Source organism: Pristis pectinata, chromosome 7 (assembly GCF_009764475.1).
Source record: "Pristis pectinata isolate sPriPec2 chromosome 7, sPriPec2.1.pri, whole genome shotgun sequence".
Taxonomy (NCBI): domain Eukaryota; kingdom Metazoa; phylum Chordata; class Chondrichthyes; order Rhinopristiformes; family Pristidae; genus Pristis; species Pristis pectinata.
The window spans coordinates 45773500-45790503 of NC_067411.1; the positions used below are offsets into that span (position 1 = coordinate 45773500).

General features: G+C 41.2%; 1 protein-coding gene across 1 annotated transcript in view; it reads right to left on the minus strand.

Annotated features, from left to right (window-relative positions):
• Positions 1-17004, minus strand: part of LOC127572810 (phospholipid-transporting ATPase ABCA1-like) — a 137990-nt gene that overhangs the window by 26201 nt on the left and 94785 nt on the right. Inside the window, 13 exon segments of the mRNA XM_052020445.1 lie at positions 563-668; positions 1338-1370; positions 1543-1637; positions 2347-2536; positions 4553-4651; positions 7274-7398; positions 8155-8303; positions 9640-9756; positions 11304-11352; positions 12325-12527; positions 13326-13398; positions 13500-13720; positions 14221-14358. Of these exon segments, the coding sequence (XP_051876405.1) occupies positions 563-668; positions 1338-1370; positions 1543-1637; positions 2347-2536; positions 4553-4651; positions 7274-7398; positions 8155-8303; positions 9640-9756; positions 11304-11352; positions 12325-12527; positions 13326-13398; positions 13500-13720; positions 14221-14358 (1598 nt within the window).

Below are 17004 nucleotides of genomic sequence, written 5' to 3' on the forward strand. Positions count from 1 at the left end.
ACAGTATCTGCACCTCCAAGTAGCTTGGAAAAGCATTCATTCTATCTGGGCAGTCAGGAACGTGGAACAACTTCTGGGTTCCTGGGCTCATCAACAAACTCGATGTTATGAAAATTAAGAAAGTAATTGCAATTAGTCCATGATGTTAGGGCTGTGGTGCTGATATTCACAGCACCAATTATCAGTCCACATAAGTGGAAGAGGCAGGACCAACTCCCCTCACGGTTCCCAATCTAAGCAACACGTCGTGGGCAGTGGAAGCGCTACAGAGCAGAGGCAGTGATGTCTCTGAGCTAGAGGAGATTGAGAGTAATGCTGACCGTCCAACTTGAAGGGTAGCTGTCTCTTGACTACCATAACTGCCTAAAGCATCTGTGCCAGAGAGGCTGGGAAGAAGCTGCAGGGAGCAATGACGCATACCCAGGCAAGCTAATAAACACATGTAACTCAACTCGTAATCAAAACTACTTAGAAAACGGATTTGTGCTGGTGAAAGGGTTTGTTTTTCCATTATTCCTGTTAATTATACAGAAGATTGGACTGCAAAGTATCTGATACCAACCTGTGTCAACTCAAGTGCCTGCTTTAAGTGGAGGATGGCTTGAGTGATCTCCTCCCGTGGAGCCAGGAATGGAGAGCTCTCTCCCCCCAGTGAAAATCCGCCATACCTAGGAAACAAGAACCTATCAGTAGCTGCTTCTCTCCATGGAAGTAGCTTTGTCACAACAAGCTCTCAAATATCATCAGTTACTCTGCATAGAACCATCCCAATGACACAAGCTATGAGAACTGTCATGGTCTACACTGACCTGAGTTTAGAAGAAGGGTGCCCTCATTGAGCCAAACAAGACTCTGAGAGGGATTGATGGAGTAAATACTGAGAGGTTGATCCCTGGAAGCTAAGTTGCACTTAAGGGATCGGCCATTTAGGACAGAAATGCAACAAAATTTCTTTACTCGAGATCCATGAATCTTTGGAATTCTCTAATTGAAGGGCTGTGGATGCTCCGACATAACTTCAAAGCAAAAATGCAATGTCCTGACCAGAAAACTGGGGCTAAATGAGTGAGAAATAGTTGTCCATCATGAAATAGTAAATTGAAATGAGAAGATGAGAGTTAAAAACAGCATTACCTGGGAAAACTGTACAGGTAGTGAGCTATACAGTCAAACTTATATAGGCCCACTAGTCCAGCTATTATTGTTGGATAGATTTTTTAAAATATTTTTATGCTACACTGTCCCTTCTAAATAAAATCTGATTTACATCCCCATGTATATACTTAAAGATAATAAACTAATATCAATTGAGATACAGAAATTAGATGCAAATCTACCTGAACTCGTTCACCCAGAGCTTGTTCTTCAAACTGTTAATACAAAACAAAAACAGAATTAAAACACTCAAGGGCACAAAGCCAAATACTAATTAAATGTGAACCACTCCAGGGTGAATACTAACACTGTAACTTTTATGTTGTATCTGGTGGAATCCTTTTACAATTCTGACAACAATCTAATTAGAAATGATTTTCAGCTTACCTTCTCCCAATGATCTGTGCATAGGTTTTCACAAGGTAGTCTGACACATTTCTGCCTGACAGGTTCTGAAGGATGTCTGTTGAGTTCAGTTTAATCTAGAAGGTGGGGAGGGAATAAAGAAAACATGTTAATCTTTTCAGTGATTGCAGAATTGTTCATTTAGTTATAGTAGTGTCATATTTACTTATCTTTTATCTGCATAAGTAAAGCACATATTTTAAGATAGTGCTGAAAACAGCTTAATGTTAAGGAAGTCATTTGTTAATCTGGCATCTTGTGACTGGATTTACAGAGGTTTAACAGTAAATAAACCTCAGGATATGAAATATGTACAAGAATGAATAATGTTGATGTAACAATAATAGCATTATTTCCATCAAATCAAATCACAGTACAACACATCTAATGATACAAATGCTAGACAAAAATACCACATCACTAATGCTAGTTTCTACAACTACAGGTGAATCACTAAGATTTGGCCTCTTCCAGTGAAATATCTTTCTAATCAAAATATTTTACCTCTTTATATCAATGTTTTACCCTGAAAAGAAAATTAGGTATTCTGGGCATGATTAATGATATTACAATGAGTGCATAGTTGGTAAAACAAAATTACCTTATTAGCGATGGCTCTTTATTTGCCAAAAACTCATTAAGCCCAGCTATAATTAGATTTAACTGAAGCTGTGCAACTAAATAATCATGTAGTTAATCATGCACTTAAACTGGATTAGCTCTCTCAAAAAGTATTCACCAATTTTGACTGAAACATTATTGTAAACAGGATAGTGCATCCCAAACCTGAGGAGGAGGAAGTCCACCAGCAGCTGGAGGACACACTGGAAGCATCTTCTTTACAGCATTATCACTACATTGGCACGAAGGTGAAGGGTTTTCCATTGTCCAGTTCCCTTTGAGAAAGACGTCCATTATAGAATCTGGTACAGATGGAGTAATCCATTCCCCATTTGTGGGCTCACATGGAGCATCCCTGAATCAAGCAATAAACAAGACAAAATTGATTTATCTTCACATCTCTTTATTTAACTAAATTGCCGTGTTTTGATACCATGAATTATGCTATTCAGCAATTATTGCATTTACTAAAGAAGACTAAACATCAATAATAACACCCAACAGACCCTTAGAAATATATCCCAGTCACCACATCACTTCAACAGACATGAATTTCGGAGACGGGGTACAAAGTACTGATGTTTTTATATCTTGGGATAAAGATTATGAATAATTTGGAACACAAGTTGTGGTAAAATTTGTGTGGTTGGGCTAAACTGGTGTCTTTGGATCCATATTCCCACAGCACTCCACGAATGGAGCTTTTACATCGTGTCTGAGTTTAACACAGGGAAACTGATAAACCTTACTTGAATTACATCACCATTAGCAGTGTGCCTTGTGATTAACAGGATGGTAGCAGGTAACACAGACTTTTTTTTAAATGGCTAGTAAGTCTAGCATTCCTACTTCCTTTAAAAGGTGGATAGTATTTGGTCAAACAATACATTTTGTTTTATTACACAGCCTGGGTTTAACAGGAATAGCATCACAGTGCAGCTCACAACATGAGCAAAAAGGGAATGAGCAACCTTTTGATCAGCACCATTCCCTGCTATTCTCAATGATCCAGTGAATAGGCAAGACCATATACTGGATAAAACCTTAGACTAGAGCTATTGCATAAAATATAAAGCACAAAAACAGGCCATTCTGTCCATCTGGTCTATTCTTTACTTGGCCCTTCTCCATGTCCACTTCCTCTCATCATATCAACATGTCCTTCATTTATCTCTCACATATTTGTCCACCTTCCATGAAAATGTATTGCCTCATCTCTTGTTTCTGGCAGTAAGTTGCACACTCTCCTGAATTTGCTGCTGATTTATCAATGACAGTCACATGATTTTGCCCCTACATTTTAGATTACGTACAAGTAGGAAACCTCTCTGACTACATTATAATTTTGAAGACCTGTATCAGATCAACTCTCAGATGCCTCCTTTCTTGAAGGGAGACTGGCAGTCTGCTCAGTCTTCCCTGTTTTATATTTCTAATGGGAAATCTCAATGCGCATCAGGATTCAGAGTAGCCACACCAGCTCTATTTTCCTCAAACTGATTGGCCAGGGTGAAATTACATCAGAGGGCAGGTTTCCATGGAGACTAATAAAAATCCAGAATAAATGTGAAATAAGGGAATCACTTTTAAAATTAAAAAAATTTTTTAAAAAATTTTATTTACAGTGGTAACAGGCCCTCCCGGCCCAACGAGTATGCGCCGCCCATTTTAAACCCCAAATTAACTTACCCGTACGTCTTTGGAATGTGGGAGGAAACCGGAGCACCCGGTGGAAACCCACGCAGACACGGGAGAACGTACAAACTCCTTACAGACAGTGATGGGAATCAAACCCCGATCGCTGGCGCTGTAATAGCGTCGCGCTAACCACTACGTTACCGTTCTTCCTAGCTTGGGATAGACTTGGAAGAATTTGCAGGGCAGTTTTAGGACAATGATTTATACACATTCTGGGAACTGCATCATGACTGTTCAGAAGGAATTAAGTGATTTTGTACAAGTGCACGTACAAGTGATCATGATAATCAGAAAGTGAGCCGCAAGAAATGAATTGCACAATAACTTCCTGTCATAAACAGGCTATCAACTTGAGAGAATTCCATTTCTGCTTTTACTCTCAATGGCATCCAAGATCTGAGGCTGACAAGGTACTGCTTTTTGACAGTATCTCGCACTGAACTACTGAAACAAGTGTTTTCTTTTTCCTGGGTGGAGCGGCAGGTTTTAAAGTAAGTTGTGTAGAAACTGATTGTAATTGGGAATGCTAATTTACATAACCTTCAGTAATGGACTCAGAACCAAATCTGCAAGGCCGCAGAATTAGTATTTCTGAGTTTAGATCCTCCTTCCACACAAAGTCCAATGTATGCATTGAGAATATTTGAAAGGCAATATCAGCAAATCTACTCACGGAATAGGGTCTCCTCTCATACACCGTGTCCCAAAGCCCGGTTCGTTAACAAGAGAATCCATCAGTTTTGCTGCGTTTGCATCTCCAGGGGCATCATTACTGCAGAGAAGATAGACAGGAAAATCAATAATCTCAAATTAAGCTGGACCAGCAGTAGGATCAGTACAAATTAAACACCAACCTCACCCTTTCCTGGACAATTATTGGGAAATATCACAAATACAGATATTGTTATATGTTTCTTGACATGCCTTTTCAGCTTTTCTAACACTCTAGCTCAGTGGGAGCCCAGTTAACTGCAGATCAAGCAAAATCTCATTCATCCAAAGGCTTGGATAAATGATCATGAGACACAAGGTATAATCCTACCACAGCAGCTGCAGAATTTTAATTCAGTTAATTAAGTACATTTGAAATAACACTGCAGCATTATGGCCTCCTTCTGTGCTGTATATTTCTATGACTCTGTGCTCTGAGGGTGCCCTTGGCCAGTGACTTGATCGTGGTGTGCCTGATCAGGAAGCAGGGACATAATTGGCATTGACAACACTAGGGACATAAGTTGTGTATGCCTTATACCTCTAATCAGGGAAACCACTATTTTCTTCTGCACCATCTCAGTCCACCACTGTTTTAGCAGGGCCTATTATAAATTTAGATGTGTAGCACACTTTCCTTCAAAGATAAACATTTCAAAAAAGGGTTGAATGTGATTGTAACAATTCCAGGTTGAAATGAGCTACTGCAGAAATTCAACTAGACACTTCCAGTCGTGAATCAGGCTTCTGTCAGTGATGCAATTTGCATGCCAGACATTTTATTTTGTTTATACAGCACGGTAACAGGCCCTACTGGCCCAATGAGCCCATGCCACCCAATTACACACCCATGTTAACCTACCAACCCATACATCTGAAAACCGGAGCATCCGGAAGAAATTCATGCAGTCACGGGAAGAACGTACCAAACTCCTTACAGACAGCTGTGGGAATTGAACCCCGATCGCTGGCACTATAATAGCGTTTATACTAACCACTAGGCTACCGTGCCGCCATGCATAAAATGACAGCAGTGCTCCTTCACAGCATTGCTTAGGAAATTAGATCATATCGTGGCATAGTATGCTTGTCATTAGGTATTATACTTTAATAGTGTTGGCCCCTGAGTAGGTCTCAGATACATTATATTATCATGTTATATTCCACCTGTCATGTCCTTACCCATTTGCTTACCTGACTACATCCTCCCAGAGCCTCACTGTATCCTCCTGAAAATCCACATGACCGACCACTTTTGGACCAACAGCAACATTACACTTGGTCCCCTCATTCATACCTTTGGCACAAATTATGAACAGCTGAGGCCCAAGTACCTACCAATTCCTGCAGCAGCTCACACTGCCATTTTGCTGGGGCTGGCCTAACTAAGTGGTCATTGGCACATCTTTAGTAGTCTCTCCCAGCATCAGTAAATTTCCAGGCCTTTGCTTTGTGTCATTAGCATGGCATTTCTTTATTCACTGACAGTTCTAGGATCAATACACCATCAGTTTGATAAGCAAAGCCTCTGATGGTAGATGTAGAGGAGGAGAAAGGATTAAGACTGAATGTTACAAGATGCTGTTCTAGGCCTCTGCTTCTCCAGCATTCCCCACCCACCTCCTTTCCACCCACAGGGCAGAGAGCCTCCCCAATCACTGCACAACTATTCACCATCTGATAAGATAAAGATAAGATAAGATCTTTATTAGTCAAATGTACATCAAAACACAGAGTGAAATGCATTTTTTGCGTAGTGTTCTGGGGGCAGCCCGCAAGTGTCGCCAACATAGCATGCCCACAACATCCTAACCTGTACATCTTTGGAATGTGGGAGGAAACTGGAGCACCCGGAGGAAACCCGTGCAGACACGGGAGAATGTACAAACTCCTTATAGACAGCGGCAGGAATTGAACCCGGATCGCTGGCGCTGTAAAGCGTTACGCTAACCGCTACACTAAGGCTGAGAATAAATGGAGCTTCTAAGCTAAAATAGCCAAGGCCTCAAAATGATGTTTGGTAGAAATGGGATTGCACTATCCAAACCCCGCTTCTAACTACAACCTCTGCCGCTATTCAAGTCATACTCCTCACAACACTTCAGAGTGACTTCTTCATCATCTGATGTTCCCTTGCAATGAGCTGCATTCTTCATTCAGCACTACTGGAATGGGAGGTTCAGATTACTGTGATGATGATATAACGTTTGGCACCTGCACAGTATTGCTGCTGTTGTTTAACCTTAAACATCGCTCCTCCAGGTCACCAACCTAGAAGCGAGGTTGAAGAGCAAAACTGCTCTGCTTCACCCCCCCCAGTACATCCAGGAGGGTCAGCAAGAACCAGGATTATGTGGAATGTCAATGATTAAGTAGGTAGCTGCTTGACGCAAAGCAACCAGCTTCCCTACAGTTCCAATGCTATAAAGCAGCAGTCTGCAATCTCGTAAAGCAGGGATTCATGACAAACAACTTTGGAGCCATAAAGCAAAACTTTAATTGAGCTCAGCTCTTCACAACTGTTATTTTGTTTGTTGAGTCATTGCTCATCCTAATCCAACATGGAATTAGTTTTCTAAATTGAGCAGCAGTGGCTCTTAATGACATCCTATGGAACAATGGCCTTAGTTTAACGGGAATGCAGTCAGCCCATAGTAATCAGTGTGCACAATTGCAGACGTACCTAATGAATGTGTACTGCTCGTCGTACATCCAGGGGTGTAGCTCCAGGCTGGGATATTTACCGAATGGAGGCACAATCAGGCTGAACACCAGTGCAATGCACACAAAGACAGCGGGAAGCACAATCTGGAAAACACCAAATTCCTCAGACATATAAAAACTACGCTGGGCCATTTTATATTCCAAAGCATTACCGCTTGCAGGTTACATGAGTTTTGTCCCCTCCATTTGCAATTGGCTCCTCCCTAACATTACTCTTGCCGACTTATCATTGAGATAATTAACTCCCCGTGCTTTAACACTAACTTAACATTGCCAGTAAAAGGTGAGGCAATCCAGGTACATTGTATATTGGCTCCATTTTACACTTTTAACTAATGATCCAGCAACTTAAATCTTGCATTATGATGCTGATTTAAGGCTAAGGCAACTCAACAGCTCTTGAAGAGAGATGCTGCGCAGGGTTGTGGTTTGCATGGTGTAATGGGCAATCTTAATCCACTTCTAAGATGTCTTTAGACAACAGCCTAGAACCAGCCTGAATTTTATATTTCTAATCAATCAAGGCAGGAGAGGTATCAGTGTGGGAAATAGTGCCATTTTGAGCTGATGATGAAACAATAGAACATAAATATCTGGCCTATGCCAACATGTAAACATATGGAAATGACTGCACCTCACAAATATTGCGAAATGTCACAAAGATTTGTAAAGATGTGGGATTGGGATTGTCCATAGCCACTCCAATACTCAATAAATTTACACAATTCCTTCCTTAACTGGTTATGAGAATGGTTCTGATGCCACCATTCACATAACGTTCTGAGGACTGCTCTCCATCATCTATCCCCTTCTATCAGTTCTGACAGGAAGCAGGCTTACCTGAGCAAAGATTCCTTTTCTGCTACGCTTGGCATAAATCAGTCGCTTCCAGAACAATGCCACAAACTGTTGCCTCATGAGATTCCAGCCTCTAACTGAGTACGAACCTTTCCCATCCATCCCACTCAAGAAGTCAGTTTCCCGGGACTCTACAAATACATCCAAGAATTTCTTTTATATAACCCATCGATCAGCATTGATTGTACACAGACTGCCACAATACTAAATTCTGCTGTGCAGCAAAACTTAATCAGTTAAAATAAAACAGTTAATATGTGCACTTGCCATTCCATAACAATCTCAATGATTTTGAATCATGGTGATAAAGAAACAACACTGAAAGTTGTTTTTTTAAAGAAAGAATATAGTGTTGCTTATGCCTCGAGAATATCCCAAGGAGCTTTACAGTCAGTTAATTTTATTTGAAGCCTAATCATTCCCATGATATATGAAACAAAATTCATCCAGAAGTAATATAATGGTCACCAAACCACCTGTTTTGGAGGAGTTGGTTGAAGGGGATAAATATTACCTTTGGGGTCTCTTATATTTACTTCAGAGGATCTTGGTTTAATGAATCATCCAAGAGTCAGCATTTATGACAGTGAAGCTCTGTCAGTATTGTGCCAATAGAGAAAACCAAATGATAAGGGTCTTAATAGACTGGAAAGGGAGGAATTGGAAATTTTTTTGTTCCAAGTTCAGGCTGCTAAAAACTGACTGAATAACTCAACATCAGAGAAAACGTATCTATCTGTGATCCAATTTCCACTTTACAATTAATTCCTGTGAAACCTGAGAATGATAAAGTTGAGAGTGAACATGAATGTAAATGATTTTAAACCACCTCAATGTAGCAATGAAAGAATGAGCTTTCACAGTCCACTTTCTTCCCTGCTTGATGTAAACACACACAATAAAAGGGAAACAAGGGATATGTGATTAAGTGCAAGGAATTGGCGCTGAAATAAAATATCTGCCATAAATTTATTGAATGATGAAGGAGGTGTTTCCTTTCTCTTTGCTTCTGAACTTGTTCAATGGTTTCTGCAATATACTGTATGAGTCAGTCGCTACGGTTCCTACATTTTAACAGAGACCACAGCTCAAAAGTACTTCACTGGCTGACAGGCGTTTTAAGATGGCCTTAGAAGGATGTGAAAGGCACTTCATAAATGCAAGTTTTTCTTGTCTTTTCAATAGGTTTCAAGTATACCTGTCTCCTCTATTAAAGTCTAGTTTCCTTTTGATGTTCCTTTCAGAGTGCCCAAAGGAACACCCAATCTTTTGCACAGTAAAAAGATGAACAGCAACTTCAGTGTCACTGTACTTCCCTGAGTGTCAGCATTTGTGTCAGCATGTATTGGGGGAAGATCATCTATTTACAATTTAAACTGGAGTCTAGCAAGTGAAAGCTTGTCATTGCTTTAAGTACCATTGGAGGCAATGTTATGATGGCACATCATTTTTCAACTCTATATTTACCTGGGTCAGCATCTGAGTCATTCATATCGGTGGCATCATCATCAGTAAATGGTCTGAGGCAACTCTGTCTGTCAACAAACCTCGATCTCCTGTTTCGGCAGGCAGGGATTGTGCCGTCTGAAATGAAATCACATTTACTGGTTAGATCGGCCTTAACCTAGTGAGATGCAACATGCAAGCTGGTGTTTTCTATTTACAAAATCAGGAAATGACCATCTCTAATGAGATAAAGCCTAGCCAACTATCCATGACAACTGAGTGGCATTATCATTGCTGAGTCCTCTATCCTCAACGTGCTGGGGTTATAAGATATCTTTATTAGTCACATGTACATCGAAACACACAGTGAAATGTATCTTTTGTGTGGAATGATCTGGGGGCAGCCCACAAGTGTCGCCACGCTTCCGGTGCCAACACAGCATGCCCATGACTTCCTTACCCGTACATCTTTGGACTGTGGGAGGAAACCGGAGCACCCAGAGGAAACCCGCGCAGACACTGGGAGAATGTACAAACTCCTTACAGACAGTGGCCAGAATTGAACCCGGGTCGCTGGCACTGTAAAGCGTTACGCTAACCGCTACACTACCGTGCCTGCCTGTACCAATGAGCAGAAGCTGGTAATGCTACTGTTGCTAATGTACATACTGGCTGACCATCTACAAAATGCACTGCACCATCTGCCTAAGGCTTCTTCATCAGCACCTCCCTCATCTGTGATCTCAACCACCAAGGAGGACAAGGGCTTCAGGTGCATGGGAACACTACCATCTTCAAACCCTTCATTGACATTGGATCTTAATCCTGGAGCTCCCAAGCCAACAACATTGAGGGAATACCTTAACCAGACAGACTGTAATGGTTCAGATAGGAGGCTCATCCCCACTCTCTCAAGGAAATCGGGGTAGGTAATAAATACTGGTTTTGCCAACAGTGCCACATTGTGAAAACAAAAAGGTAAAAGAAGTACCAGATGCACTTCTGAGAAATTCACTGAGGAATTCACCAATGTTTGTTTCCTATTTAAGCTCCCTGTTACAAGAGTGATTAATAAACGAATTATTTCAATACTTGATTACAATATAGCTGGGGATATTAATTGAGGACAATGATACGTTTCTGTTTGTGATGGCTTTACTATGATTCTATAAGGGCAGCCTTGTAAAATAATGATTAAGACAAAAAGACTTAAACTGTCTCGAAAAGTATAAGTGTATCAGACTGCCAAGAGGCACGAACAACAGCTGCATTTTTGTAAGAAGCATTGCACATTCTAATCCAATAAAATGAAATTAAACCAAACGGACATATGAAAATAACAACTTTCAAATTTGAAAGGAGAAGGTGTAGTACATACCAGCCTTCTCCATTTAACTATCTATGACAATGATTTGGAAAATACAGACAAATTTATGAAGTTAGAGGCAGTGTCCTTAAAGATAATTCTGCTAACCTATGCTTGTATTTTACCTACCAGCAGATTTGCCTCACCACATGCTAAAAATTGTTTGAACCTTTTGGATTCACCTATGGTCATTACACTCAGCAGTAGTAAATGCAGATTCTGTTTTGAAAAACATAGGGACATGAAGTATAATTGTGGAAGGACAGTTTGTGGCAGGAAAGTGTGCAGATGTCAAAGAACTTGGTATAAATGAGGTTACCTGAGATTTCAGCATCCACTCCATGATCTTCTGCAACCTTAAGGAATATCTACCAATAGAAATGATAAAAAACATAAGAAAAAACATTGTTATGTATTTCCAGGATATGTGCATTACAGGTTCCATCACCCACTTCTAAGGGAAGCAGTGGCAGCTGTGCAGCCTCTTAACCTTGGTCCTCTGTCCAATAAGATTACACTGATCCTCTTTCTCATCCACACTCACCTGATACCCTTATTCCTTGATTCCCTTGTTGTCCAAAAATCTACTGGTCTTATATTTATATCTCAGTCACTAAGCAACTACCAAATCCCTGAAGGAGACAATTCCAAAGACATATTCTGTGAAGAAGGTTCCCCTTATATCTCAGAAATGGCTGATCTCTCATCCTAAAGTTATGCTCCCAGTTTCGGAAGCTCTTGCCTCTCAGCATCTACCCTGTCAACCCCTGCTCAGATAAAGGAAGAAAAGACTTGTGACTGTTCCCATTTTGCCTTAGTCATTGTAAAGTCTCCTGAAAAGGATTTTCAAAATGCGGTGGGTTTACTCGTGAACATTAGTAATTTTCTACAACCTTGCTTCAAAAGAATTCCCCACCCACCCTCCTCACCAACATTATGTTTTCTATGCATCTCTCCTCAAAGGTACAATGCCTTAGGCATGGATACTTTTATTGTTCAAGTGACAGCTCCTCATTTGTCAGCCTAGAATGTGAAGTTTGAAAGGTTATTTGACTATGGGGGTCTCATATCCGAGTCCAAATCAGAACCCTTTCAACAACCTCAGCAGAAGACTTGGCTGATTCTGCTTCAGGCATCAAACATGATCAAACATTCTGGGTAGTCGCAAATTCTAAAGGGAACTTAACAACAGACAGGGTATCCTCTCTGTAGTATTTTCCCGACACTACCCAAAAACAATTCAAAATGCAATCATGTGTGGCCCTTGTCAGTGCTCACTGCTTGAAGAACAAATGGTTGGGCTAAAACTGAAGAAAAAGCAATGAGCTTAGAATGCTTACTTCTTCCAGGGTGGTGTCAGAAATTCCATAACTGGAAATTCCCAGGTCAGTGAGCCTGTCATCCATCTCATGGAAAAGTTCCACGAAGGCACCATCTTTAGCAGCCTCATAAGGCAACACATACGTTAGTTCATGCCCAATATCTTCAACTAGGCGAGCCTTTGCCACATGCTTTAAGATCAGATTGGAGATGGCTGAAACATCTGGAAAATAGAGAGTGATAGGAGCTTATTAATGATGCTACAGAAGGATGTCCTGGACAGTACAGGTCATGCTGGCAAACCTATTGTTTTATAATACATTAAAGAGCTGGGTACAGAAGGCTATATTCTCCTATAGTTAAAAGTGGGTAGTGAGGCAGAGGAAGGGGTCAGGGTGACAACTGCAGCCAGCCATAGCATTGTGAACGTGGGAGGATCTGGGCTCTTACCCAACACAGACATCAGCTTATGTTATTCTGCAATGTGAATGAGAAGGTGTGAGGGACACGACACCTCTCCTCCTTTCAACAAATGTCTGACATGCACTCAGGTCTGACACACCCAGACCAGCACTGAGGGAATGCTTCATGACTGGAGATGCCTTCCTCCAGATAAACCTCTTCTGTTCACGTTGACAAACGATGGCACGATCTTGAAGAATAATAAGGGAGTTATCTCTGGTGTCCGGGGTGATATTTAACCATTACTTCACGTTACTAAAGTGGATTGCATGGTCATTATTACACTGGCATTTGTGGAAGCTTGTTGCTGCATTACTTGGCTGCTGCCTTTCCAATATTACAACAGTGACCACATTGCAGAAATGTCTGTAAAAAAACTTAGAGATAGGGTGAAGTCCTGAACAGCACTTTATAAATGCAAATATTTAGTTTCCTTTTTAGAAATGTTTAAATAATTACAAAATATGCATAACAAATTCTGTGCTATGCCTATTTGTTGGCACAAATGAGCTATTCATTCCAAAGGGATCCTGACTGCTACCTAATGGATTTTGCTTACCTATTGTCAAAGTATCACTGTCTTGATCACTGCCAAGTCCAGCATCTGAGCTACTTTGAGAGACACTGTCATCCTGTGAAAGAAACCAGTAGAATATATGACCATTAGTCCAATGGGAAGGGTTGCCTTGGAAACATTGACAACTCACACATTAACCATGCAAGTGCCACTTACCTTTTTCAGGTAGGACATGGTGCTGCTGCTGTTCCTGCAGGAGCTAAGGGATGGCTCCAAATCTTTCTTGACCAGGGTGAGATAGTATCCTGTTCCCAGCTGGTTCTTCAAGTACAGTGACGATCCACAGCAACATAGCTTTCCATTGGAAATGATGGCAATCCGATCTCCCAGCATATCTGCCTCATCCATATGATGAGTGGAGAGGATAATAGTCCGACCTGGGGGAAGCAATAGATTTAGGCTATTTCCTTATGCAATGTACAATGGCTTTTATTATTAACCTGAAGTCATTCTGTATAAATCTGCAGACTTTTAAGATGCTGTGTTATATTAAAGGTCAGAATCAACACTGGGTCATTGCTCAAATCAAGCTTGTCCTGGTCCAACCACATATGGCCAAGAAAGCACACCAGTGCCTCTACTACCTCAGAAGGCTAAGAAAATTTGGGATGTCTAGGGGCTGGAACTCGTAGCCTGACAGGGTGACAGAGGCAGGAACCCTCAACACGTTTAAAGAGTGCATGAGTGTGAATTTGAAAAGCCATGAGCTGCAAGGTGATGAACCAAATGCCTGAAGGTAGGATTAGGCTGGCGAACTCTTTTCCGACCAGCAAAGGCATGATGTTCTCAGTCACCTTCTTTTATGATGTAAATGCAATGACATTTTGGAGGAAGCCCGTTTAAAGCACTAACACCTCAGACTATGCTGCGATTTTACCTTGGCGATATTTGAGCAGCAGATCCCATATTCCCCGGCGGGAGTACGGGTCAACTCCCGCAGTTGGTTCATCCAGGATGACAACTTTAGAGCCACCAACGAAAGCAAGGGCCACTGAAAGTTTGCGCTGCATCCCACCTGTTAGGCAAACAAAAGTCACTACGTTAGTTTTAACGTGAATTTGAATTACCAAGGCAATAAACAATACTTCAGTGAACTCCAAAACTTACAAGGATTGCACTGGAAGCTCCTATTTGCCCACCTGAGGAAGGATTGAAGGTGCAGAGTAGGATTTTTTTTTATTAAGTCACAGCAACATAACTGGAAAGGCCAGCATTTATTGCCCATTCTTAAATGCTTTGCACCATGTGACTTGGCTAACCACTTAAGAGGGGCAATTGAGAGTTACCCAAGTGTTGTGTCTGATTCACATTGAGGCTGGAATAGGTAAAAATGGAAGATCTCTTTCCCTAAACTTGATGGGGTTCTAAAGACAATTCAGTAGTTTGACAATCACTGTTAATGATACCAGTTTTGTTTGCCATATGTTATTTCATTGATCCTGAGCTGACCCGGTGGCCTCAGGATTGTTAACTCAGGTCACGAGTCCATTAATGTAAACACTACACCTACTGATCAATAATCTGTTACTGCCACCATGGTAGTTTAGGAGGAGGATCTTACATAGCTAATTAAGAAAACCGATGATTACAGGATTTTGCCACATCAAATATAGAGGTAGATGACAAAATTCCAGTCCATATCCTTCCCCAGCTGCCTTTTCCCAGTTCAAAGAGAAGAACTCTTAAGGTAACAATCTGACTTACAAATCCAGTGAAACTGTAATTGGAATAAGCTAAACTATCATGTCGAAAAGATGAAATGCGTGTTTTCCATTAGATATCATAGTGCTCTATTGCTCAAAAGGCTACAACCATTTGGTGAAGAGTTCCTATCCTTCACACCCACTTACTTCACCACTGGTAATCCATTTGATAAACTATTGGAAAACATAGTTAATATTTTGGTGCTATGTACTAATTAAGGAATCCAAAATTAAGGGTCAAAAGTATAAGGTCATCATTAGAGAACTGAATAAGGGATCAAGATAACCCCTTTTCCTCAAAGTGGTGAGAAGAGGGATGACACAGTGGTGCAGCCGGTAGAGCTACTGCTTCACAGCTCCAACGACGTGGGTTCAATCCTGACCTTGGGTGCTGCCTGTGTGGAGATTGCACATTCTCCCTGTGAGTGCATTGGTTTCATCCAGGTGCTATGGTTTCCTCTCACATCTCAAACCATGCAGTCTGGTAGGTGAATTGTCCACTGTAATTTGCCCCTAGTGTGTAGGTGAGTGGTATGATCAGGGGGGAGTTGTTGGATATGTGGGGAAAATAAAAAGGATTCCAGTTTGATGGTCACTTTGTTAGATTGATTCTAGGTCTCCAATGTATGACCTGATATCACAGGGGATGGCTGTACTGAACAGGACAAGTGGAAGTTGGACAAACACGAAGGGATAAAGGAATGGAAGGGTATGTTGACAGGTGGAGGAGGAAGTAAATTGGACAGAAGCCACTGTGGAGCATAAACATGGGGACAAACCAACTGGACTGAATGCTCATGAGCAATAAATACCAAGAGTACCAAATGGAGAGTTATTTAGCTGACCTGAATAAGGGCAGTAAATGATTAACACTATGTCCTTAGTTCAGGGAGGTTGGTGGGGAAGGGGGAGGAATTTAAAAAATAGAAACAAAACTCCCTCATGACTCCTGCCTTTGGCAGCCACTGGATAGCAGCTGAGATTGGGGATGAGCTCTTCTGTCCCTGCAGTAGAGAGCCAGTCGATAGGCACTGTTAATGGAAACAATGGCCCTAACTTGTCCACTGAACCGCACCATGGCAAGTGGCCAGTATTTTGCAGAAAAAGTAAGAAGCTACTTGAGGGAAAGGAAAAAAAACATGAAATATACTGTGTTCTAATGATCAAAATCTGAACAATGGAATGACAATGCAAATCTGCTCCCAAAAATAAATGAAGTACGTTGAATGAATTGCATGAGAAAGGAAAGGCACTCTGTTTTCAATTGCTGCTGTCAATGAACTCTAGTAACCCTTGTGAAAGTACTGTAAGTACATCAGGAACTTGCAGTCCTATAGCTGTACACTGTGTACACTTAATAAAACTGACAGCTGGAACTGATTTGAGATTCAAGGAGGAGCTTGCTCCAATAGACCTGGAGAGGCGCCACTCTGGAGCTCCTGTAGCCTAAGTTTGGGCTCTCTGCCAAGTTGGAGAGCAAAACTGTCAACTGGAGGCAGGCCAATTTATTTCCTTCCAGTCTGAGCAAAAGACGTCATCTCAAGCATAGGGCTGCTTCCTGGCAACAGAGGGAACAATGATATTTTCACCAGCTCAAGCTGGAGGAGATAAATAGAAGATGAGTTAATTTCTAGGAAATTCTCAGAAACCTAGTGGATCATCTACACAACAATAATAATGGAGCAACACAATTCAACAACAATAATGGCCTTATGTGTGTCTTCAAAACAAACGGAACTTCCTGACTAAACCACTTCCTTCATTTGTTCAAGTGTTATCTCAGTTCAACTGGATTGAATGCTACAATGTGGTGGGAGAGAAGTCTCTCATTCACACATTCAGTTTCGCTTCAATGGATCTTTGTGCAGAGCTGGGTGCACCCAGTGACCAACACTCTTGTGTACACTTTTAGTGCTTGCAATTAAAGATGAGTTCCTTTTGCATAATACTTCCATAAA